The sequence below is a fragment of the Gossypium hirsutum genome, chromosome A10, assembly GCF_007990345.1.
Source record: "Gossypium hirsutum isolate 1008001.06 chromosome A10, Gossypium_hirsutum_v2.1, whole genome shotgun sequence".
Lineage (NCBI taxonomy): Eukaryota > Viridiplantae > Streptophyta > Magnoliopsida > Malvales > Malvaceae > Gossypium > Gossypium hirsutum.
Window position 1 is genome coordinate 104,638,016 of NC_053433.1, and position 26,119 is coordinate 104,664,134.

A 26,119-nucleotide genomic window follows, 5' to 3' on the forward strand; every position below is an offset into this window, starting at 1 on the left:
GGCTATTGACCTTTTTATCTGCCTTATTTATTACTAAATCTTATGCTTCAATTTTATTTTTAGAAGACCAAGTCAAAATAAATAATTTATTTATAATTAATTTCATATGTATTTTTGTTTTTGTTCTTTTCCTTCTTTTTATCGGCTTTTATTTTATTAAATGAGTCAATAGGAAAATCATTATAAATCTTTCTTTAAAAACATGATTATAAATAAGTTAAAATATGTTCTCAAAAATTTAATTATTCTATTTTTTAAAATTCATCCCGTCATTATTATTATTTTTTAGGTAAAATTAAATTCATTTAAATTGATTAAATGTGTAAAGCGAAGCAAAGTGAAAACAAGAATTATATAACAAATTCAAGTCAGTAGGCTTACTTCGTTGTTACCTAATTAAATAAATTTATTAACGTTAACAATACCAATGATAAAGGGAAGATAACAAATACAATCAAAGTAGTTGGCTTTCAATAAAACCGCTTTAGCCAAAGCATGAGTTGCTTTATTAGTATCCCTACGTATCCAATGGACAAATAAAGATTGAAATCTAGAAATAATATGTCGACAATTCAATAATAATTTCTTAAAGTAAAAAAATCGAACATACTAGAAGAAAAAGTTTGCCATAATCATTTATTAATTTTAAGAATGATGTCATTTATATGAATAGATCGAAACTATAAAAGAGCCTCATCAGAAAGATTGACCTTATTACATCGCACAAACTCTCCAATCTCATTAAGCTCAATCGAGGCCCACCTATACACCCTCAATCAACAAAAAGTGTACCACCAAAATTACATTTTTTGCTTACCCCTAAAAGACGTCTTCAATAGCTATTGTCATCTTACCCACTCTTGTAGATGCCAATTGAGAAGCATGTATCAGTCTCCCAACCATCCTTGCAAGAACTCATCCACATCATGCATAAGCTGATCTGCAGTCAAGACTTTCTGCTTCCATACAGTCGCATTTCTGCAAACGAAATGCCTCGTAGCATGCCCAAAATCTGCTTCGTTTTTTCAACTTGTTGCTCAAGTAACACACGAGAGATAAATTCCCCCACCAAACTCAAAGCTGGCACAATACCCACCTCCTGCCAAACCGCAATCACAAACGAACAATGGGAAAAAAACGCTCTAAATCCTCTTTGGCTTGTCGGTATATGTTAGAAGTTGTGTGACCTAGATTGGAGTTAAAATAAAATATAAGTGGTAAGATAGGAAGATCTATGGTACAGGCTGCACATGTAAAATTCGAATAGAAGTTTACTCATTCTATTTGATGTTGATTAGAATAAGGTGTTTCACTTTTATTACATTATTTTTATTTGACTTTAATTAGAATAATATTTTTAAACCTATAAATAGACGTAATCGTCTCTCCTCTTATATCATTTGAATTTAAAATAGTGAATTTTCTTTTCCTCTACTAGTGATTTTTCTCGAAAGGGTTTCCACGTAAAATTTTGTGTGTTCTTTTCTCTCATTCTTTGTAATTCATTGTAATTTTCGACACTCAATTTTCACAGCATCTATAACAAACCAGGTCAATAACTACACATGGGATAGAAGCTTACTTTTACATGGAACAAAACCCTATAAGAAGAGACTCACTTCAACCTTGCTTAGTAAGCAAACCCAAGTCAAGTTGGTACAAATGATGGAAGCCCATATTGCCATACTTCGAAACACAAAACCTATCCCAAGAAGCCTAATGAATTCTCTTTCAACCTCCATTAGAATCCCACCAAAAGGAGTTCATCATCTTCTGCAAGTCATCACAAGAATTGGGGGAAGTAGAAAAACACTCGTATTATAAACCGGAAAAGCCTGAACAATCATTGTGAGCATCACTTCCTAGCTCTCAGAGAGAAATTTATTCTTCCAACTAAGAATACGTTTACTCAACCGTTCTTTAATAACACAAACACCTATTTTCTCATTGGCAAACCCAAGTATTTGTCATGTTTGAGAGGTGCAGTAACACCATAACATTACAAATAGTGTGCCGAACATCTTGCTTAGTGTTTGAATTGAACATAATACCCTATTTCAAGAAGTTAACAGCCTGTCCAAAACTCGTCCCATATTATCGGAGCACATACTTTACTTCAACAACTTCTGATTTGCTAGCTCGAGAAAAGAAAAAGCTATCTTCAGTAAACATTCAATGAGAAATCGTCCAAACTCCCTCGGCAAATAGCAAGACCATGTAAATCACCACTCCTCTATTTATTTTCCAATAAATAACTTAAGTCCTCGGGCACAAAATAAACAGGTATGGTGAAATCGGATCCCTTTGCTTATGAACCCCATGCGTTCCATAATAAACCTTAAAAAGGTCCAATCGTCTTTACTGATATCAATCTTTAGTATGACTTCACCCATAGGTCCATAGTTTTTATTTTTCATATTATTTTTCCTTTGAAAGGGAAAATGGGACCAATTCAACTAAACTGTAGGGATGATAACAATTGGGTGCAATTTTGAATAAAAGATTAAATCAAATTAAATACAATAATATAAACAACAAAATAAACTATTTAAATTATTATATTTAACTTTTATTTAAAATAATATACCAATGGAACAAAATTCAATAAAAAATTGAACCATAACAAAGTTGAACTAGATTTAATAAAATTAAATAAACATTATACTGAAGTTTTTAAACTCTACAAACATGATGAGAGATTGACCGGTGTTCTATAGGAATATAATAAAATACTAAAAAATAAAAAAGTATGCCAATTTTTTTAAATTACTTCTGAAAAAATATACCGTCAATATATTAAATATTAACCTTATTATGATTTGAAATTATCTTTTATTTTCTCAATTTTTCTCTCGGCACTACATATTCAATAGTTGCTTTTTACGCCCTCTCAACAAGTGAAAATTATTTTAATGATAGCTATAGTGGTTATAAAATGAACCATCCAAAAATCTTATTAAAAATATTTTCATCACAAAATTCAATCAAATCCTAAATAATTTATAAAAAAAATTATATTATGAATCCCTATTTGATTAATAAAATTTATGGAAATTTCAACATCATAAAGCAGCCATCCCAAATTGACAAATTGAAAAAATTGGGATGGCACTTAGCCCACGTTTAAGCCTAAAAGCCAAAACTTGAAAAGAATTTCCAAGTTCCTTCTTGGATTTTGACCACCAATTTTTTCTTCTCAAGACTTCCTTTTTACTTACAACAATCCCTTTTAGTAAAATATCATTCTTCTTCCTTTTGGTGGTTTCTCCCATACTTTCAATTTGACTTTTCATTGTGTATTTAAAAATAAAGCTTTTTGAATTTGATGGAATTCTAAAATTTTATTTAAATTTGACCATGTTGCTCTTTAGGAAATTATAAGTTTTTTTCTAAAAGAAGGAAATTATGTTTTAAATTTTTCTAATTCAAAAGTAATATATATTCATCTTCTTGAAAAATTTTAATTTGTCATTCTCCTATTGAAAAAGGGATAGGGATGACATGAAATTATAGTTCCATATAATCATTTCTCTATAATTATAATATGTTTTATATAGTCTATAATTGTAATATGTCTTAGCTCGATTAGTATTAGTATTGTTGCCAATACAGAAGGATGCGGGTTGAAGTATGTTGAAGCACATTATTCTCCTATTTATAAGTTGGAAATGGACTATGAATAATTTTAGAGATTATATTAAAAAGAGCAGATATGATTACAACTTATAACAATATTATTCAAAATAAATTCTTACCTTTGATTTTTTTTAATATACCTTGAATCATGTATTTAAAATAAAAGCTGCATAGTGGTTCAATTAAATTAGGTGGAATTTTGGGTGCTTATATATGATCTCCCTCTTTGGTTTATGGCAGAATCTGTTGCCCAGCAGTTGGAAAATTTTATTGGGGAATTTTGTGAGTATGATACAGTTGCAGTTCAGTTAAGATACAAGCGTATAATGAGAATAAGGGTGAAAGTGGATGTTAGAAAGCCTCTAAAGAGAAAGAAGAAGATTGCGCTGAAGAATGATGAATCTGTCTATGTTCGATTTGAGTATGAAAAATTGACTTTATTTTATTTTCTGTGTGAAAGGGTGGGACATGGGGAATTTTTTTTCGGTTAGAGTTACACAGCCATAGCCAGAATATGTTTTTAACTGGGATATTTCTCTGCTTGCTCAGACGAGAAGGAATTAGTCATGGAAGAGTAAATGGCTTGTGAAAGATGACGGAGGGAAATCTTCTATTTTTGGAAACCCGATTTTAACGGGGGATGGAAGGAATAAAGGGATTCTGAATCCAAATTTAGTAAATAAAGGCGGGAATTGGGTTTTAATCACAAAAGATTTTAATTTTGTTGCTGTTAAAGATAAAAGAAAGTTAACAGATGTTTTGGGCCACTTAAAAAATGGGGATGGGGTCTAGTTTAATGAGGATTTTGATGAGGAAATAGTAGCCCGTGAAAAAGTAAGCAGTCCAATTGTGTACATTGATGGTCTGAAATGACCCCGTGTTCATGCTACTGTTTCATTCTGGTTATGAGGATTCGAATCAAACTTTTGGTACTTCATTGCAAGTACAAGACAATCTACGATCGGCAGCCCTTACCAAACAAGCCAGTCGGGAGCAATGAAACTCCTAAACTAGAATGTTCAGGGTTTAGGGAGGCTTCAAACTGTTAATCGTCTTTGGCATATGCTGAGAGATATTAATCCCATAGTGGTGTTTTTAATTGAAACAAAGTTGCAGGGTGGTAGGATGGAGAAGGTTAGGCACAAGTTTCGTCTGCTGAATGGAATTGATGTGGATTTGGATGGTAGAAGCGAAGGTTTATATTTAAGATTGAATAGTGAGTGCAAGATTACTCTTCGATCTTTTTCAAGAAGGCACATCGATGTAATGATTGAGGAGGATTTGGAGGGGAAAACTTGGAGATGTACGGGGTTTTATGGAGCACCGGAGGAGAATATGCGTGAAGCTTCTTGGAACTTGTTACACATATTGAATGACTCTCCGAATATCCCTTAGGTTGTTATAGGAGACTTCAATGAAATTACTTTCTCAAATGAGAAGAAATGCGGTCTTCCAAGAAGGGAAAGGCAAATGTGTCGATTTTGAGAAGTTATGGAAGACTGTTCTCTTACTATATTGGCTACAATGGACAATGGTTTACTTGGGAAAAAGGTCATACAAGTGTCAATAATATTCGGGAACGCCTTAATAGAGGTATTGCGAATCCTACTTGGTGGGAGTTATTTCCTAATTTTAAGTTATCTCATTTACCACATGCGTTTTCAGATCGTTGTCTTTTGTTGCTGAATTCGTTTGCTGGAAACCATCAGCCAAAGCAGTAGCATTTCAGATTTGAAGCTACGTGGCTTATGGAGGAATCGTGTGAAAGGGAGGTGAGTAGGATTTAGGCTGAGAGTCTGGGGGATGTTTCAAATAAGATTAAGGCAATGGGAGTAGGATTAGAGGGATGGTTCCAAAGAATTTAGAAGTAGAAGTCTCTTACAAGGAAAAAGTTGGAAAGACAGTTGATTAATTTAAATAAAGCTATTCCCACAAATGATGTTTTGGGCGCATTAGTGGATACTAAACTAGCTCTTAACATGGAGGCTGATAAAGATGAGCTTTATTGGGAGCAGAGAGCGAGAGCGAATTGGTTGAATAATGGGGATAGAAATACAAAGTTTTTCTATCAAATGGCAACGAACCGTAGATGGAGGAATAGGGTGAAGGTGTCGATGGATAGTGAATGTATTATTCATGAGAACAATGTAGATTTACTAGAGCTGGCCACTAATTACTTTAACTCTTTATTTACATCGAAAGGTGTGGGTGAGACTAGTGCAATTTTAGAAGGAATTGAACCGTGCATAACTCAACTGATGAAGGAGGATCTCGAGAAGGATTTTCTTATGAGGAGGTATGTTTGGCAATTAAAGAAATGAGCCATTTGAAAGCTTCTAGGGAAGATGGTTTAGGGGTGATTTTTTATCAATGGTTTTGGCATATTGTAGGCAAAGTTGTGGTTGATTTTTGTATTGAAACGTTGCATGGGCTCCATAATATGGCTGATATCAACAGTACGTGAATTGTTTTGATTCCTAAGGTTAGTTCGCCTCGTGACATGACTCAATTTAGGCCTATTAGTCTTTGTAATATTCTCTATAAAATAATTTCAAAGATGCTTGCGAATAGGCTTCAAAAAATTCTTCATTTGTGTATTAACGAAGCACAAAGTGCTTTTGTCCCTGGAAGATTTATCACTAATAACATTATCGTAGCTTATGAAATTTTGCACTCTATGAAGCGAAAGAGAGTAGGTTCAAAAGGACCATTTGCTTTAAAACTTGACATGAGCAAAGCATATGACCGGGTTGAATGGAGATTTGTGCAAGCTATTTGTCAAAAAATGGGTTTCTCGGATATGTGGGTGGAGAATGTCATGCGTTGTGTTTCTTCGATGTCGTACTCTGTGGTTATGAATGGGGAGGTAGGCAATATGGTTTTCTCGTCTAGAGGTCTTCGTCAAGGGGATGTTATTAGTCCTTATTTATTCCTCATTTGTAGCAAAGGGCTGTCGACTCTCCTTCAAATGGTTGCTACTAGAGGTGATCTTAATGGGTTTAGGGTGAATAAGCATGGTCCAAGATCACTCATCTATTTTTTACCGATGATAGTCTTATTTTTGGGGATGCAACAGTCTTTGGGGCTACGTGATTATGGATACTTTAGAGGTTTATGCCTAATATTCAGGCCAAGAAGTCAATTTTGATAAGTCGGGGATCTTCTTTAGCTCAAATGTTGAACATAATAGAATGGAGGAGGTGTGTTGGATTTTGGGGGTTGATTGGAGTAACAACCCTGAACAATATCTTGGTCTTCCTGCAATAGTGGTACGCAATAAGAAGTGGGTGTTTAAGGAGCTTAAGAAGAAACTAACTAGGAGAGTTTCAAGTTGGAACTCGAAGGAGAGTTTCAAGTTGGAACTCGAGATTACTTTCTATAGGCGAGAGAGAAGTATTGATTAGAGTTGTGCTACAGCCTATTCCACTGTATACCATGAATTGTTTCTTGTTGCCGTCAACCGTGTGTAAAGAGTTGGAAGTGATTTTAGCTCGATTTTGGTGGCAAAAGAAGACTGGGAGGAGAGGCCTTCATTGGTGTGCATGGAAAGAGTTGTCTGTGCCAAAAGAGGAGGGTGGAATGGGGTTCTGTGATTTGTCAAAATTCAATATTGCTCTTCTAGCGAAACAGGGATGGCGGATTATGAAAAATCCAAGTTCTCTAATTGTGCGTGTCCTTAGAGCAAAGTATTTTAATGGATCTAATTTCTTGGAGGCTGCGTTAGGGACAAATCCATCGCTTGTATGGAAGAGTATCTAGTGTGCAAAGGGTCTTCTTGGTTCGGGTTTGAAATAGAGGATTGGAGCTAGATCATGGGTGCCAATTTGGAAAGATTATTGGTTGCCCGGGAATGATCAAAGGCTTATTACTATTGAAAAGGTGGCTGGAATGGAATAGGTGTCTGACTTAATTCTGCAGAATCCTAACCGTTGGAATAGAGATATCATTTATTTGATTTTTACGAAGGAAGAAGTGGATCAAATTGTGAGTATTCCTATTCCTACTACTAATCAATCTGATAAAGTAGTTTGGTTTAAGGAAAATTCAGGCATTTACTCAGTGAAAAGTGGGTATAAATTACTTTTGGATCCTCCAAGTGTAAATGTCAATGAGCAAAAGCTGTTCAAGCAGATATGGACTTTAATGTGTCCATCCAAAGTTTGCATTTTATGTAATACCCCTACCCGTATTCATTGCCGGAATAAGGTACGAGGCATTACCGGAGTTTACGAATTAATTTTTTTTTTATATTCAATATAGCCCCTTTATAAATATCTAACCTTCCCTGCAATATTAAATCGAGACCAATCCACATCAACCAAATCAATTCAACATATTTTCAAGATAAATTCATGTATATTTATAAGATAACGCCATCACATATCTAAAACCAGGTTTGTTAACCATACTAATGGCTAACTTTACATTCATTTCACGTTAACATTTACTTTGTTAGCTTATACATGCCATTGATTTCCAAAATAAAGTTTCTTTATATACCGAAATCCTCAGGTTAACATTGTGATGTGTCTCCGACCAAATCCGACCTCCGAGCTCTTAACACTACAAAACAGGAAAAAAGGAAACGGGGTAAGCACTTTGTGCTTAGTAAGCTCATGTAACAAGAATTATACTTACCTAATATTTTCAATACAATATAATAAACATTCATATATCCATTCAATGCATTATTACCCTAACATGCACAAACTCAACATTCAAGTTAGTACAATAATTTCCATGTATCAATAATATATATACCATGATTGATGAGCTCGTCAATACCATGATTTCCATTTCCCTGCTATTTTTCCATATTTATCCCGTTGAATTTATCAGAATTTCGATGGATTTTCAGAGGTACACATTTATTGTACAATTCCGGGTTCGTCAATTCATATTCATGTGCGCACATATCCATTTCAGAGAGCACACTCCCGCGAACCTCAACCTTGCAGCGGGATTACCAGTCTAGGCTAAATCCCCTGCAATATAAACTCATAAAGTATTGTCGGGATTACCAGTCCAGGCTAAATCCCCTGCAACGACAATTACTCTAATGAGCTTGGATCTGAATTACCAGTCCAAGCTAAATTTAGACCCTAATTCAGATTACCCGTCTGGGCTAAATCCATTTTACACATATTCTTCGGGAGGGTTATATCAGGATAGGATCACCCGTCCGGACTAGATCCTTTTTACCGTCAATTCTTTTTCAGAGATCCATCGAATTTTCCTTTCATTCAAACGGGATTTCTTCCCATTATATCAAATATATCAATGTTTCATAAATTTCCATATAATGAACATTCAAATCATATTCATATCAAAAACATGCATTTCAAGCATTTAAGAATATAATTCAAGTTACACGAACTTACCTTGATACCTGTTTGTAAACAATAAAAATCTACTAATCCCGAACTTTTTCCTTTCCTTGATCTAGCATCGTATTTGAATCTTCCGGATCTAAATAAATAAATTTAATTATTAATTTAATACATTTCATGTTCATATGCAACATTCTCTATAATTCAACTATTATTTATAGTTCATTCAAAGTTGTCTACTTGAGTCATAGTCACTAAATTATATATAAATTGAGCTACGGAACTCAAAATTAAGATCTGTTAATTTTTCCTGAAACTAGACTCATATATATTTTTATCATAAAATTTTAAGAATTTTTGGTTTAGCCAATAAGTACAGTTTATTCTTTAAAGTCACCCATTTTCTGTTGTTGACAGTTCTGACCCTTCTTCACTAAAAATTAATTATCTCTTCATACAGAATTCAAATAATGTTCTCGTTTATTTCTATTAAAAATAGACTCATTAAGGATTCTATACATATAAATTTAAGCCCATAATTGTTTTTCTTAAATTTTTTATGATTTTTCAAAGTCAGAACAGGGGAACCCGAATTCATTCTGACCTTGTCTCACAAAATTCATTATATCTCAAAATTTACAAATCTATTGCTTACACTATTTCTTCTATGAGAAACTAGACTCAATAAGCTTTAATTCCATATTTTTTCATCTTCTAATTTGATTTCTACAATTTATGGTGATTTTTCAAAGTTAGTCTACTGCTGCTGTCCAAACTGTTTTTGTGCAAGCTGTTTATTACCATTTTCCCCCTAAGCTTTTAATAAATGATAATTTCGTCCCTACTCAATTAGCCTCTCAATTGAGCTGATTTTTATCAATTAACATTTTATTCTATCACCTTAAACTAGTTTACAACCTTTAGGTATCATAATTTCAGCAATAGACTTTAATTCCAAGCATTTTCACAATTAAGTCCTAAAAATCAATTTTTATTGAAATTACCTAATAAAATCATCTCATAAACAAATTAAAGCTTTAATTTAATTCTATTTCATCATAAAATTACAGCACTCAACCATGGTGACTTTCAATTTCATCCATGAAATCAAAAACTAATGAATTTAATAGTAGGACCTAGTTGTAAAAGTCTTAGAAACACAAAAATTACAAGAAAAAGGCAAGGATTAACTCACTTGGTGCAAAAATTATGAAATATCAGCTTAGAGAACCATCCTATGGCGTTTTTAGCTGCTGGAATTGAAGAGAAATAAAGAGAAATCTAGATATTTCCTATTTAGTCCTAGCTATATTTAGTTAATTTTGCAATATTTCAATTTTACCCTTAATTTATCAATTTTTCTGCTGATTTCATACCCTTGCCGTCCAGCCCAAATAAATTTTGGGTCTAATTTCCTTTTAAGTCCTTTCTCATTAGACTCTTAAGCTATTTAATCACTCTAGTAACTTTTACACCTATTACAATTTAGTCCTTTTCATTTAATTGACTACCCAAACATTAAAATTTCCTAACGAAATTTTAATACCACATTAATAACATTTCATAAATATTTATAAAATTATTTTTGACTCGGTTTTACGAGATAGAGGTCTCGATACCTTTGTTTTACCCAATCTCTTCAATAATTTCTTTTTCTATCCAATCACTAAATTGGTAAAATTTTTCTATCAATATTTTTATACGATTTTCCTATCATATCAATTTTCAAGCAAAAATATTGAAATAAATTTCTCTTTAAATCGGATCTATGGTTACGAAACCATTGTTCCGATAACATTGAATTTATGCCATTACATTTTTATTTGGAAATTTGTGAAAAATTTTATCCCTATCTATCAGAACTTACATTTTAGGAGATTGATTACAGATAACAAATGTCCGCGCTGCAAACTAGTTTGTGAGTCATCACTCATGCTATTCGGGATTGCTTGTTTGCTGCACAAGTTTGGTCCAAGTTAAATGTTCAGTGGCCAAATTCAATGACAAATTCTAATTTTAAAGAATGGCTGAGTTAGGTGCTGGAGAGCTCAGACAGTAATAAAAAAGGTGAGATTGCCATTGCAATTTGGGCACTTTGGTTCTCTTGCAACAAATATGTTTATGAGAATAAGATACAGAGGGCTGAGGAGATTGTTACCTTTATTAGCAGTTTTAGTATGGAGTATCGAGGTTGCGCTTTGAATCTGAAGCACCCCAAGCCAAGATCCATGGTTAAATGGATGCCTCCTCCGCAAGGGTAGGTTAAGATTAATGTTGATGCAAGGATATCTATAACCAAAAATCGTGCAATTTCAGGCTTCATTGTTAGAAATGATGAAGGTCTCATAATGGAGTCGGGGTTCAAGGGTCATCACCTGACTCATTCGGTATTAATTGCAGAAGCAATAGCAGTTTTTCATGGGCTTCAGTTTGCTCTAGAGTTGGGATTTACAAAGGTTATCCTCGAGAGTGATTCTAGGTTGATTGTTCAAAATATTCAACAAACAAGTAAGGATTACTCGAAATCAAGACCTTTTACCTGGGATGTGAAGAATTTGGTAAGGCTCTTTCATTCTTGCCGAATCCAATTTATTGCGCATGAAGGTAATCGAGCAGCACATGCGATGGCTGTTGAGGGCTTGTGAAATGAAGCAGATTTGTTGTGGGTTGAAGATACGCCTTTGCAAGTTGTGGAAGTGGTCGATGCTGATCGTCGGTACAGTCAACCTCCATAATCATTTCTTTGTGACAACAACTAGGTTGAAAAAATCTTGAAATATGGATGACCGTCTCAACAAATTCCTTATTTCCGGGCGTTCCATTGTCGGATTTTGGAAGACTTTGCCGTTTATTGACTGGAGCTTTGATGCGAAATAAGCCTCGATTTTGCAGGGCGGAGAAAACGATGCTTTTAGTTTTCTTATTTTATTGTTTTTATTTCATTTTGTGTTTACTTTTGGGTTTTGATTGGGTTCTTTTTTGGTCTTCTCCGGTGGTTTTCAGGCCCTAATAATAAACGGTTTAAATTTTTCAAAAAAAAAATAAAAAAATAAAAGCTCCATATATAATATATTCATTTATAAATAGTTGAGTATACAAATTTAACTAAGTTTTAAATGAATTTAATTTTCATAATTTATTTAGAGAAAGGAACAAAAAAATTGTTTAAATGCTACGCAAGTCTTTTACTAATCACTATCGAACGGGGGTCTAGTTGACATTTATTTTTCATAATTAACAAAAATTAAAATAAATAATAGTTATTTAATAATATTTAATTTAAAAATAAATTATTATTAAACAAATAAATTATTAAAAACTGAAAATCCCCCGCATTAATGGAGACATAATCATAAATATAATTCTCATTTAGAATTCTTGAAAAAATGCCTAAATTCTTTGTGGAAAAACTCAGAATTCTTCATTAATCTTCCGTTCAAGAAAAATGAAGATATTAATCCAACAAAGGCCAGTCAGGGAATAAATTCAGATCACCTATTGTTGGCAGAACAAGAATGCAAAGGGTTACAACAGCAATATCAAATCAACTTGTGACCCTACTTATCTTAATTAAAAATCTAAATTATTATTTAATCTATTAATCTAAATTATTAATTATTTTAAATAAATCAGAATTAGAATTGTCCTAATTTAATTTAAACTCATAATCATCTTAATTGAAATCTAAATTAAAATCTAAACAATTAATTAAATTCCTAATTATCTTATCTAAAATAAAACTCTAATTATCCTAATTTAATTCAAAATCTTAATTAAAATATAAAATATTATCTAACCTATTAATTTAAAGTATTAATTATCTTAAATAAATTAGAGCTCTAATTATCCTTATTTAATTTAAACTCCTAATTCTATTAACTGAAATCTAACCAATAATTAAACTCCTAAGTATCTTATCTAAATTAAAATTAAATTAATTTAAACTCTTAATTGTCTTAACTAAAATCTAAAAGAGTATCTAACCTATTAATTTAATTTAAATTCCTAATTATCTTTTCTAAATTAAAGCTCTAATTATCAAAAGAAATCTAACCTCACATGGTTTTCTTTGACATTTTTTTAGTGTTAGTTTTTTTACTCTCTTACTTTCACGGCAAAATTAGCCAATTTACTCTCTTAAAAGGGTTAATTTCTAATTTAGTCCTTCATTGACTATTGAACATTCAATTTAATCCCTATAACTAAACCAAAATTCAACTTATTCTCAAGATTATACCCATATTTAGTAGAAAAAAATTAAATTATTTACTTTTATTTAAAACAACTTCTATTAATATAATTTTATTAAAGAATATACTTTCATAAATTAAATGCAAGAAATTTCTTACTAAATAATCAATCAGATTTTCATAATATATTTTTATTTCTTTTGAAGTTTTGGAATATTTTATTCCTATAAATACAATCCTACTTAATTTAAAATACTCCAATAGGCAATAAAGGAAAATTATGTAATTTTCACATATTTAGTACTATTAGCTAACGCATGTGATTTTACGTCTTTAATATTTAGTTAGTTTTTAAAAATATTTTATTTTTAATTGAAATAATTAGTGTAAGATAATAATTTTTTATTTAAATTATTGAATATAATTAAAAATATATTAATTTATCAATTCAAATAATATAATAGAAAATATTAAATAATAATTAAAGTATTTTTAATATGTTCAATATAAAATATAGTTTTTTTTAATCATAAGTTAGATTAAAAAATTAAAGCTCAAAACAAGTCCATTGGGCTGCCCAGTACATAAACCCAGCTATTTACGCTAGATTGCTTCAATAAGCAGAAAGATAAGAAAATCTAGAACCTGCAAAATTAATACTAGTACCTGAGAAACAACAAAATCAGGGAGCGAAAACCCTTTGGTTTCTATGAAAACACCTAGCAGACGAACCATCCTTATGCTTCCCCTTCTCTCGGCATCAGTAAAGTTCAATCTGGTGCCTCGCTCCAGCAGCGATCTTGTTCAACCAACTCCTCTACAAAATCTAGAACACCGTTTGACTCAAAAAACGCTAGTTTCAATTTAAGCCCTTCACTCACCAATTGGTGCGCCACGCCGTTTGCCGATCGCTTAACATGCATGAAGCTATAGACCTAAAAATCCTTAGTCATCTTTTTCATGTCTTCAATATATGCTGAAATTTCCGATCTATCATCCTCATTGCTTTTCGCTTTTTTAATCATTGTGAGGGAATCCCCTTCAACTTCCAATCTCCTCAAACCTAGATCTAAGCACAACTTCATGGCCACTGTGCAACCCACTGCTTCCGCTGCAAAAGGCGATGAGATACTCTCATGACAGGTAATTTTTGAAGCAATTACATTCCCTCTTTGATCTCTAAGCAATATACCCGAACATGAAATTGCTTCTCTTTGACAATATGCAGCGTCAAAATTTACTTTTATACAAGCATCTTTCGGGCCCTTCTACCGTTCCACTGCTTCTCTTCGCAAAGGTGAGACTCTTTCCAAGTCATCCAGTTCTTTAAGATAGTTCTTGACAAATCTGGCAGTAGATAAACCATCTTGAAAGCACTGTTCATGCACTCATTTATTCCGATTCATCCATATTGCCCACAAAACACACACAAACAATCGACACTGATTTTGTAAATACTGAGAAAATATGTATGAAATCCAGTCAATGTGGCTTCTGTTATTCAAATCTTGTGGCAATTTAAACTCCAAATTCTTCATACATCTTTTGTTATTTTGCAGTCGCGCAACATATGTAGGAGAATTTCTGCATCATCATCACATCGCGGTCATCTAGCAGTGTTCATTAGTCTCCTATAGTGTAAATTACTAAAAGTACGGATAATATTCTGTATATTACGCCATATTATAATTTTATTTTTAGTGGCGCTTTGAGCAACCACATGTTTTTGTAAAGGCTGCATTCTGTATTATGTACCTGTCTAGGAGTAGGACAAACCCTGTATTAGAAGTTTGTAACTGCTGCGCACAGAGTACTCTCAAGAAGCTTCACCCCTCCATGCCAAATGATCATCTCTCGGGCACCATGATAAAGGAATTTTTAGGATCCATTCAGCATCCCTCTCACTAAATGTATTGAAAATCACATTCCTCTTCCATCTTCTAGTGTTAGGATCGATCAAGTCTGCCACTATTTGTACATTCTGATTTTTAACACCGTCTTGAATTTTGTAGCTAGCACTTTCTAGGACCCAAGAATCACCCAAAACAAAAATTGGAAGTCCCTGTACTCACTCTCCAACAAAGGCCTTCATGAAGGAGCCCTTTCGCAGCTCACATGCTTTGCCAGGTATAGGAAGGTAAATTACCTAAACCTGCGTGGATGAAGTCTGGTAACGGTTAGGATTTCAATTTTAACGTTCTAGCTAACAACGAATTCGGATAAGAATTAAGTGCCACCCTTGCTTAGCTAAAAACGCTAAATTGAACTTGGATAAACAACGAAAACTGGGACCACCATTGCATCCGTGTTTACCTGCACCAAAACTTCCCCATGATATTTTCCATTCCTATACAGAGCGATTTCAACAAAAGAAAACAAGACATTGAGTACACTGGAATTGACTGCAAAATCGATTTTATAAAAACTTTTTTACCCCATTACGAAAGAAATCTATTACTCCAACTATCAATTTTGTATTTATACAGTCTGAGTTTTTGGAAAGCCTTACGTTTCGCTCTTCCCATCATACTTGGGAGCCCCAAAATAACTTCAGGATTTTCTGAGCTACTGACACCCAAAGTATCTTCCACCACCTGCTTACATCAACATTCGTGCTAAAAAAAACTGGTAGGTTTATCAAAGTATATACATTGGCTCCTATAACTTTCATACTCCCTTAGTGCCAAATAACCCTTTTTTTTCCCAATCTCTTGTTTTTAAAAGTGTGCAAAAGTTCATAGGCAGCATCACATTGTGAGTAATCAACCTCCCCGATACAAATGCACTTTGCGCCTCATAAATGCAGAGCTCTAAAACTTTTTGAAGCCTATTAGCAATAGTCTTAGATATAATTTTATACAAGACAATACAAAGGTTTATAGGTTGAAAACTTTTACAGTACGTCTGGTTCACTGTAATGGAATAGGACTATAATTGAATAGAGCTGTAATGGAATAGAGTTATAATCAGTAATTGAACTGTTTAATTGAATGGAATGGAATAGAACTGTAATAGTATTCTTATGTTTGGCTGAATGGAATGAAGTTGTAATAGAATAAGAAAAAAAATTAAAATGACCAGAATACCCTTAGCAGAATTTTTTTGTTAGGTAGATGGTTATTGTTATTATTATTAAATTTTAATAAGATTATTATTAAAAATAATAAATAATTTAATAAAATAATATATAATTTAATAAAATTCTTAATATAATTATTATTATATGAATTAAAAAATCATAATATTTAATACTATAAAAATAATATATAATCTATTTTATTATTTTTAAATTGCACTACATATTTAATGTGCTAAAATATCATTAGTGAAACAAATAATTTGATTATTCTACAATAAAAAACAAAATATAAGAAGTAATAAATAACTTGAGAATTATATTTCACATCTAAATATAATATTCATATATTAACAAAAAGTTACATGATTTAATTAGTTTATATGTCATAATCCATATGTTATAAAATTTTACAACCTCAAAAAGTTACAACATTGTAATGACAGTCTATCATGTCATTATACTATCCAAATATTACTAACACAAAAAGTTACCAAAATATCATCAACACAACCATGATTTTTAATGGTCAGCAAGAAATCTTTTGACCCATTCCAATCCTACAGAAGAAGGTAAACTAAAGAAAATGAACATTTGCGTTGGATGATCTGGAATTTTGCTCAATGCGCGATAGCGCTCATCTTCAGTTAAACCTTCTACTTCATATAATGTTGGATATAATTTTAGAGCACTTTCTTGAATCGTCATTTCTGACTTTTGTTGAATTAGCACCTCGGATGCAATACTCCTACTGATTTCAACGCCAACGGTTTCGATCTTTTCCGCCAATAAAGTGGCAGTATCATTAAATGAAGTAGAAGAAATATGATCACTTGCATCAAATTTTTTTTTTCTTTGAAAATGTGGAATCACCTTGGTTTATAGTTGGTTGCTGTTGTGTGCCCGAAAGATCCATGTCATCCAAAGAAACATCAGCTTCGCATCCATGGAAATAATTTCTTTCTTCATGAGTATTTGTAGTAGCTACATCATTAGCATCTATTTCTTCAATAATATCAGCGGCTATTTGAGCATCTTTCCCAGTGGCTCGATCTTTTGCGTAGATGGCAGTAGGTTGATCATAATAAGGGAAACTACGATGTTTGAATTGATCGGCTTCTTTATGACTCTGTAAAAATGAGGAATTCATATTAGATATAATTTTGGTCAAAATAAGATAATAAAGACTTGAAATAATTCTAACATTTATATATGAGTTCCACGTCGCATCTTCAGCAATAAGAAGCTGCCTATGCTCATCCTAACCAAAACCATTATTGTTTTTTTCCATTGAGCATGTCATAAACGATTGACCAATCCCTTTTCAATGTCCTAATCCTCGATTCAAGATTAGGTTTAGCCTTCAACTTGGCATTGGGTAAAACTTTTTCTAACATTTTTTCCAACTTAATTACATAACCGACTTTAAATCCAGTATCAGCATTAAAGGTTCCAAAACATTGTGCAAGTCGACCATACAGGCAACCAACGCAGCATCTTCTTCTGGAACCTATTTCCTTTTGGTTCGTCGAGAATTTTGGGAAGAAACACTTGCTTGTGAAAAACCTGACATAACTATCTTGAGAGAAAAATTTAAACATAGGTTCAATATTATGAATCAAAAAGTTAACAGTTTATAAAATTATAACACATGATGAATCAATAGAAAATAAATTATAATTCAACAAGTCTAGTATAATACAAAAAACAATTCCAACACCATCAAAGTTTCATAAACTAGATACATGAAATAACATAAACAAATTAATGTTTACTACTTTTACCCTAAACCTAACTAATTTCTAGATGCTTGCCATTCATCGAACATTTGGTTGGCTAGTTCCATCCTCCAAATAGCCCATGCATCCGATGGATGAATATTTACGATATTCAGTTCATCGTCATCTATCACATTACTAGGTAATTCTTCTTCCAGCTCCGCTTCAATAGGATCAAGATTCATATAGGTTCGAATAAAATTATGAAGCAAACAACATGCAATAATGATTCTATTGTGCACCCTCACAGGATAGAATGATGGACTCCTAAGTGTTCCCCATCTAAGTTTTAATACCCAAAGCATTTTTCAATAACATTACGCGCTGAAGCATGTTTCATATTGAAAAATTCTTCCGGAGTACTTGGCTAGTAACCCTGACGCCACTCATTCAAATGATATCTTTGTCCTCTAAAAAGTGCAAGAAATCCCTCACAATTTGTGTATCCAACATCAACTAGATAATAACAACCTATAAAAAAAACTATTTGTCATGGTTAATTTCCTAAAAAAATATGATCTTAAAGATTTATTCAAAGTCCTCTAATTTTGCATTTTACCATGAGGAACTTTTAATCCATGTCTCCTACTAATGGCATCTCGAAAAACCAGTCCATCAGCAACAGAACCTTCCCAACCAGGAAGAACATAAACAAAATACATATCAGATGTACAAACACCTAACATATTTGTTGCTATGTCACCTTTTCGTGTTCGATATCTAGGTTTATCAACTGTTGGAACCCTAGTCTTGATGTGGATTCTATCTAAAGCACCTAAGCAATTCTACATCATATGTATAAAACCTCAAGTTAGGATCCTATATTTAAATCTAAGTCAACTAAATTATGTACGAGCTATATATAGAACTCACTCCAATACCTTAAACCATTTCCACATTGGGTCTGTAGAATTAGCTGTAATTAGCTCTGCCTTTTTAAATAGCACATCTTGTAAACGTATGACAGCATTTAAAATATTGTGAAATGATATGCTAACGGTTTCCCCAGACCTATTAAAGTGATGCTTGACAACTCGATTTTTAAGATGATGAGAAATGATATGTAAAAACATTGCCACTTGCTCATCAATAAGCATGTTCCTTGACGACTTCAATCCCCCTAAAGTTTGTAACATCTCACATAATTTTAAAAAAGTAGTTCTATTCATCCTAACTTGTTCAATACAGGTCTCGTCACTAGCATATACAAGTCTTTTTACATAATCTCATTTTGCATAAAAATCTAAAATATATAATCTAATCCTTGGTCTATAAGTATGCAGGCTATGAATAGCACCCAATGAAAGTAAGAACCAACTCGCAACTGTACATAATTGCAACCATATTGTCAATGCAAGACCAATTCTTTTACGCCTCACACTTTGTACTATTAAAGGCAGACGAGCCATTATTGCAAGATATTAAAGTGTTACATATCTTCAAATCATAGTGAAAGAGTCACATTTCTTCAATACTAATTTCAATAGCAATAAAACAAAATCAAAGAAATGATATGTAAAGAACTTACAGTGGTTCAGTGAATACAAGAAGCTCAACTGTGGGTGGAAGAAGTAATCAAGCAAGCCAAAGAAAAAGAGGAAGTAATAACACACTGTCAAAGAAAAATAAACAATAAATATTTATCAAATCTCATTCCACAAAATCAACTCTTTATTTAGAAAATAATAATATCCTGCACATTAAAAGAGAAATTAATAATTAATATCTAATCTTGAAATACACTAATGGAATTAAAAAGCATGATCAGCCTTACAGATATATTACTCAACTACGTACTTAATTTATTATAATTCAAAATATCCGACGCAAATACACGTACGAATTGGGTAGGAAATTAAACATTGTATAAAAGAAAATTTAATTTTATCAAATATTATTTTATCCGAATAACTTTTTTGGTGTTTGTTATTATAAATGCGATAAATTCATAAATATTGTATAAGTACAAATATATATTTGAATAATGATTGTTATAAAACAGAATGAATGAAAAACTAGAAAAAAGCCAAACAAAAATCAAATTAAAACATATATATTATGACTAAACATTCACCTATCACATTTGTGCATAACGAGATTAAAAAATGAGAGTTTAAAGACCTAAAATTTCTATTTTAACTAACAATGCCAAAGCTTTACTAGCACCACATAAAATCTTACATGCACTTTTGAGTGCTTACATTATTAAAACTTTATAAGCGAGTTCAAGATGATGCCATTTGCTTTTAGGATGTAGTTGGATAATGATTAAATAGTGAAAAAAGATATTTTATATATATATATTATCTTAGACATGTTTGTAGAGTTTTTTTTACTCCACCAGTTTAAAATAATTACTCTTAAATGTTTTATGCTTAATAAATGATACTGAATAAAAAATAAAATAAAATTATATTAGTTAATTGATTGGATTGAAAATTGATGATTTATTGAATTCAAAGAATATATTGTCAACTAATAAAATAATAGATAGTTTATTAAAAATAAAAACATATATCCCATATAATTCTATTTTTGTAGTTAATAAGATTTTAGTTTACATCAAAGATTATACTTTAAAACTAAATACATATTTTTGCTGATTATTAATTCTATTTGATATCTGTTTAAAAAGAAAAACTAACAGCAGTATGCCAACAACTAACCGCAGCATCAACACCAATCCTCTTCACTATTCTAGTGCGGATTAGAGGTTAGATAATTTGCACATATCATCAACTCTTATTTGCATGAACTTAATTTCCTACCAGAAAGGGAAAAAAAACTAATAGCAAGCTAGAAAAACACCCTTAAAAATATAAGCACAAAAGGTGAATTTTTTTATAAAAGTAGCAGCATTTGAGATTCCATTAGAAAAACCTAACAAGCAAATCACCAAAATGGAGAAGAAAAGAACATAACACTTATGCACCAGACAGTAGAAGTAAAACTATTTAAAGGAGTAGCATGTAGCTTTGACCATTTCAATTCCCAAATATCAGTTAGCATTACATTGCACTAGTATTATTAGTTTATGCGGGCAAATATCAGAAGCATGAATTATTTACATACTTTTGGCACCAAATCCAAAAAAAAAGTTTGATACTCATTACCAGGCGACATTAGTCAATCAAGAAACAAAAAAAAAAAAAAAACAGTATTTCAAAGAAAATTCTATTAAGGGGTTGATCAATAAATTTTCGTGGGCAAATAGAAGCATGACTCACTAATCCTTAACTAATTAGACAATACGCGAAGGCTTTCCTATATCAAGTACTTCTTGGTCTGTACCGTGTTTGCATTCTGAACTTGCTTTTAATTAGTTAAAGTTATATCGCAAAGAGGATACAATACAATTTATTTATTCTGAAGGTCCAGAAGTGGGGTTACAAAAGTAGAGCATAGGCATATACCTAGAGATCTTCAAATACAAGGACCAATACTCGCCTAAAACAAAATAACACCAAACTTGACAAACACCTCATTGGACAACACCGATACTCGCCTAGCCACTTTATTCGTATATACATATATCTGCACATATTTTGTTCTCATATCGATAAGATTTATGTTAAAAGGTGGCAACAAACAGCATATGCAAGTTACCCAGATGAAATAAAGCAACATTCAAAAGTACCAAATGTTATTCGGATGAAGTATTTTTGTGTAACAGGCGACCTGTATTTGATCTGACAACTTTTTGCTTGGATAAAGTTTAGCCAACCTAAGCAGCTTTAGACAATTAGTAGGTTACTATTGAGCTGTTTTTGTGCAAGTTACTTTTCAGAAAATTTATTGCTCTTTCAATGTAATAGTTTAATATATGTACATTTTTCTTTAAACAAAAAATGAAGAGAGAAGTCAATTTTAGTTTCTCCTTCAACATCTGTTTTGCTTCTATTTTTTCATCTTTTAACACAAATTTTTTAGTTCTTTTGTTTTTGTTTTGTGATTAAAAAACTCAACTAATTGTATCAAGAGCCTAAGTCTTTGAGGGCCTTGGTTGTGTTTTGTTTGTGAGTGACTAGTGTTTGAAAGAAAAGAAGCAGGAGCTATTTTTGTTGGCTTGTTTGATTGCTGCAAAGATGAGTTTTTCACCACCACCACCACCTGTTTTTGTTAGTGAAAACTACAACATTTGGGCTGTGAAAATGAAGACACATCTGCAGGCACATGACCTATGGAATGTTGTTCTAAATGACACAGAGCCACCTCCCTTGAGAGCTAATTTGACCATAGCTCAAATCAGGCAGCATAGTGAGGACACTGCCAAGAAGTACAAGGCCATGTCGTGCCTTCAGAGTGGAGTTTCAGATGTCATCTTCACAAGGATAATGGCTTGTGACACTCCAAAGCAGGCCTGGGACAAACTCAAGGAGGAGTTTCAAGGGTCAGACAAGACCAGACAGCAACAACTGATCAACTTGAGAAGGGACTTTGAGAATCTGAGAATGAAGGACTCAGAAACCATCAAGCAGTATGCTGACAGGATTATGGCCACAGTCAACAACATAAGACTGCTTGGAGATGAGTTTAGTGACAAGAGGATAGTTGAAAAAGTCATTACAACTCTATCAGAGAAGTATGAGTCAAAAATCTCTTCTTTGGAAGACTCGAGAGACCTATCAACTATACCCTTGATAGAGCTGATCAATGCTCTTTATGCACAAGAGCAAAGAAGAGCAAATAGAATGGAGGAGCACTTTGAGGGAGCTTTTCAAGCCAGGAGCAGAGAGCTCAAGCTCAAGCTCAAGCTCAAGTTACAAAGGCAAGAAGCCTTGGCTAGAAAAGAAAGAGAAATGGAAGAAGGATGTTGCCAAGAAGAAGTTTCCACCTTGTGCTCATTGCAAGAAGACTGCTCACCTTGAAAAATACTGCTGGTACAGACCTGCCATTTAGTGTAGAAGCTGCAAGCAACTTGGCCACATTGAGAAAGTTTGCAACAACAAAGTAAGAGCACAACCACAGCACCAGAACCAAGCTCAAGCTGCTGAGGATGTTGAAGCACAAGAAGAACATGTCTTCACCGCCTCTTATTTTGCAAGCTCGAGCAAGATCAGCAAAAATTGGTTGATTGACAGTTGATGTACTCATCATATGGCTTCAGACAAAAGTATGTTCAGGGAGCTAGACACCAGTTTTGTGTCCAAAGTTAGAATCGGCAATGGTGAGCTTTTAGAGGCCAAAGGTAAGGGTAAGGCTGTAATTTGTACTCAATAAGGTAACAAGACTATTACTGAGGTTCTTTATGTACCTAACATTGACCAGAATTTGCATAATGCTGGTCAGTTGCTGGAGAAGGTTACTCCCTTATTTTTGAGGGAAAAACATGTATGATAAATGACTGTTTTGGTCAGGAGCTAGTGACAGTAGCTATGTATGATAGATCCTTCATTTTAAATGTGAATCAGCTACAAGCTAAGGCACATACTGCTCTACCTGATGAATCATGTTTGTGGCACAAGAGAATGGGGCATGTGAACTATAAGTCACTAAGTTTGCTGCACAAAATGAGCTTAGTTGAAGACATGTCAAGGATCAAGCTCAAGAATGATGTATGTGAGGTTTGTCAACTTGGCAAGCAGACCAGACTGCCTTTTCCTATCAACAAAGCTTGGAGAGCTCAAGAAAGGCTCCAACTGTAATGGCCTAAATTCAAGGTTATCGGAATAGTGGTTTCGTAACTACAAATCCGATTTAAAGAGAAATTTATTTCAATATTTTTGCATGAACATTGATATGATAGGAAAATCGTATGAAAATATTGATAGAAAAATTTTACCGATTTAGTAGTTAGTTAGAAAAAGAAATTATTGAAGATATTGGGTAAAAACAAGATATCGGGACCTCTATATTGTAAAACCGAGTCGAAAATAATTTTATAAATATTTATGAAATGTTATTAGTGTGGTATTAAAATTTCGTTAGGAAATTTTAAAGTTTGGGGTAGTCAATTAAATGAAAAGGACTAAATTGTAATAGGTGTAAAAGTTGCTAGAATGATTAAATAGCTTAAGAGTCTAATGAGAAAGGATTTAAAAGGCAATTAGACCCAAAACTTATTTGGGCTGGACGGCAAGGGTATGAAATCAGCAGAAAAATTGATAAATTAAGGGTAAAATTGGAATATTACAAAATTAACTAAATAAAGCTAGGACTAAATAGGAAATATCTAGATTTCTCTTCATTTCTCTTCAATTCCAGCAGCTAAAAACGCCATAGGAGGATTCTCTAAACTGGTATTTCATAATTTTTGCACCAAGTGAGTTAATCCTTGCCTTTTTCTTGTAATTTTTGTGTTTCTAAGGCTTTTACAACTAGGTCCTACTATTAAATTCATTAGTTTTTGATTTCATGGATGAAATTGAAAGTCACCATGGTTGAGTGCTGTAATTTTATGATGAAATAGAATGAAATTAAAGCTTTAATTTGTTTATGATATGATTTTATTAGGTAATTTCAATAGAAATTGATTTTTAGGACCTAATTGTGAAAATGCTTGGAATTAAAGTCTATTGCTGAAATTCTGATTCCTAAAGGTTGTAAACTAGTTTAAGGTGATAGAATAAAATATTAATTGAGAAAAATCAGTTCAATTGAGAAGCTAATTGAGTAGGGATGAAATTATCATTTATTAAAAGCTTAGGGGAAAAATGGTAATAAACAGCGTGCACAAAAACAGTTTGGACAGCAGCAGTAGACTAACTTTGAAAAATCTCCATAAATTGTATAAATCGAATTAGAAGATGAAAAAAATATGGAATTAAAGCTTATTAAGTCTAGTTTCTCATAGAATAAATAGTGTAAGTAATGGATTTGTAAATTTTGAAATATAATTAATTTTGTGAGATAAGGTCAGAATGAATTCGGGTTCCCCTGTTCTGACTTTTAAAAATCATAAAAAATTGAATAAAAACAATTAGGGGCTTAAATTTATATGTTTAGAATCCTTAATGAGTCCATTTTTAAGAGAAACAAACTAGAACATTATTTGAATTCTGTATGAAGAGATAATTAATTTTTAGTGAAGAAGGGTCAGAACTGTCGACAGCAGAACAGGGGTGACTTTAAAGAATAAACTGTACTTATTGGCTAAACCAAAAATTCTGAAAATTTTATGGTAAGAATATATGTGAGTCTAGCTTCAGGGAAAATTATCGTATTCTAATTTGGATTTCTGTATCTCAAGATAAAAATAATTTAGTGACTATGACTCAAGTAGACAGCTTTGAATGAACTATAAATAATAGTTGAATTATAGAGAATGTTGCATATGAACATGAAATGTATTAAATTGATAACTAAATTTATTTATTTAGATCCAGAAGATTCAAATACGAAGCTAGATCGAGGAAAGGAAAAAGTTCGGGATTAGTAGATTTTTTTTGTTTACAGACAAGTATCAAGGTAAGTTCATATAACTTGAATTATATTCTTAAATGCTTGAAATGCATGTTTTTGATATGGATATGATTTGAATGCTCATTATATGAAATTTATGATACATTGATATATTTGATAAAAGGGGAAGAAATCCCGGTTGAATGAAAGGAAAATTCGATGGATCTCTGAAAAGGAATTGACGATAAAAAGGATTTAGCCGGGACGGGTGATCCTATTCTGATATAGCCCTCCCGAAGAATATATGGAAAATGGATTTAGCCCGGACGGGTAATCCAAATTAGGGTCTGAATTTAGCCTGGACTGGTAATTCAGATCCAAGCTCATTAGAGTAATTGTCGTTGCAGGGGATTTAGCCTGGACTGGTAATCCCGACAATACTCTATGAGTTTATATTACAGGGGATTTAGCCTGGACTGGTAATCCCGCTATAAAGATGAGGTTCGCGGGAGTGTGCTCTCTGAAATGGAAATGTGCACACATGAATATGAATTGACGGACCCAGAATTGTACACTAAAAGTGTATCTCTGAAAATCCATCGAAATTCCGATAAATTCAACGGGATAAATATGGAAAAATAAAAAGGAAATGGAAATTATGATATTGATGAGCTCAACAATCATAATATATATTATTGGTACATGGAAATTATTGTACTAACTTGAATGTTGAGTTTGTGCATATTAGGGTAATAATGCATTAAATGG

General features: G+C 32.5%; 2 protein-coding genes and 1 long non-coding RNA gene across 3 annotated transcripts; all 3 read left to right on the forward strand.

The window, feature by feature from the left end:
• The first annotated feature begins 7,071 nt into the window (after positions 1-7,071).
• LOC107895450 (uncharacterized mitochondrial protein AtMg00310-like) lies at positions 7,072-7,395 on the forward strand. The gene has a single exon (XM_016820728.1). It carries the CDS (start codon positions 7,072-7,074, stop codon positions 7,393-7,395), a length of 324 nt encoding a protein of 107 aa, XP_016676217.1.
• Positions 7,396-13,755: 6,360 nt separating this feature from the next.
• On the forward strand, positions 13,756-16,239 carry LOC107896442 (uncharacterized). The gene is made up of 4 exons (XR_001683760.2): positions 13,756-14,299; positions 14,385-14,453; positions 14,716-15,066; positions 15,169-16,239. It is a non-coding gene; the product is annotated as an uncharacterized lncRNA (long non-coding RNA).
• Positions 16,240-22,095: 5,856 nt separating this feature from the next.
• Positions 22,096-23,095, forward strand: LOC107895451 (uncharacterized). The gene is made up of 2 exons (XM_016820729.1): positions 22,096-22,847; positions 22,915-23,095. The coding sequence occupies exons 1-2, from the start codon at positions 22,096-22,098 to the stop codon at positions 23,093-23,095; spliced, it is 933 nt and encodes a 310-aa protein (XP_016676218.1).
• The last annotated feature ends 3,024 nt before the right edge of the window (positions 23,096-26,119 follow it).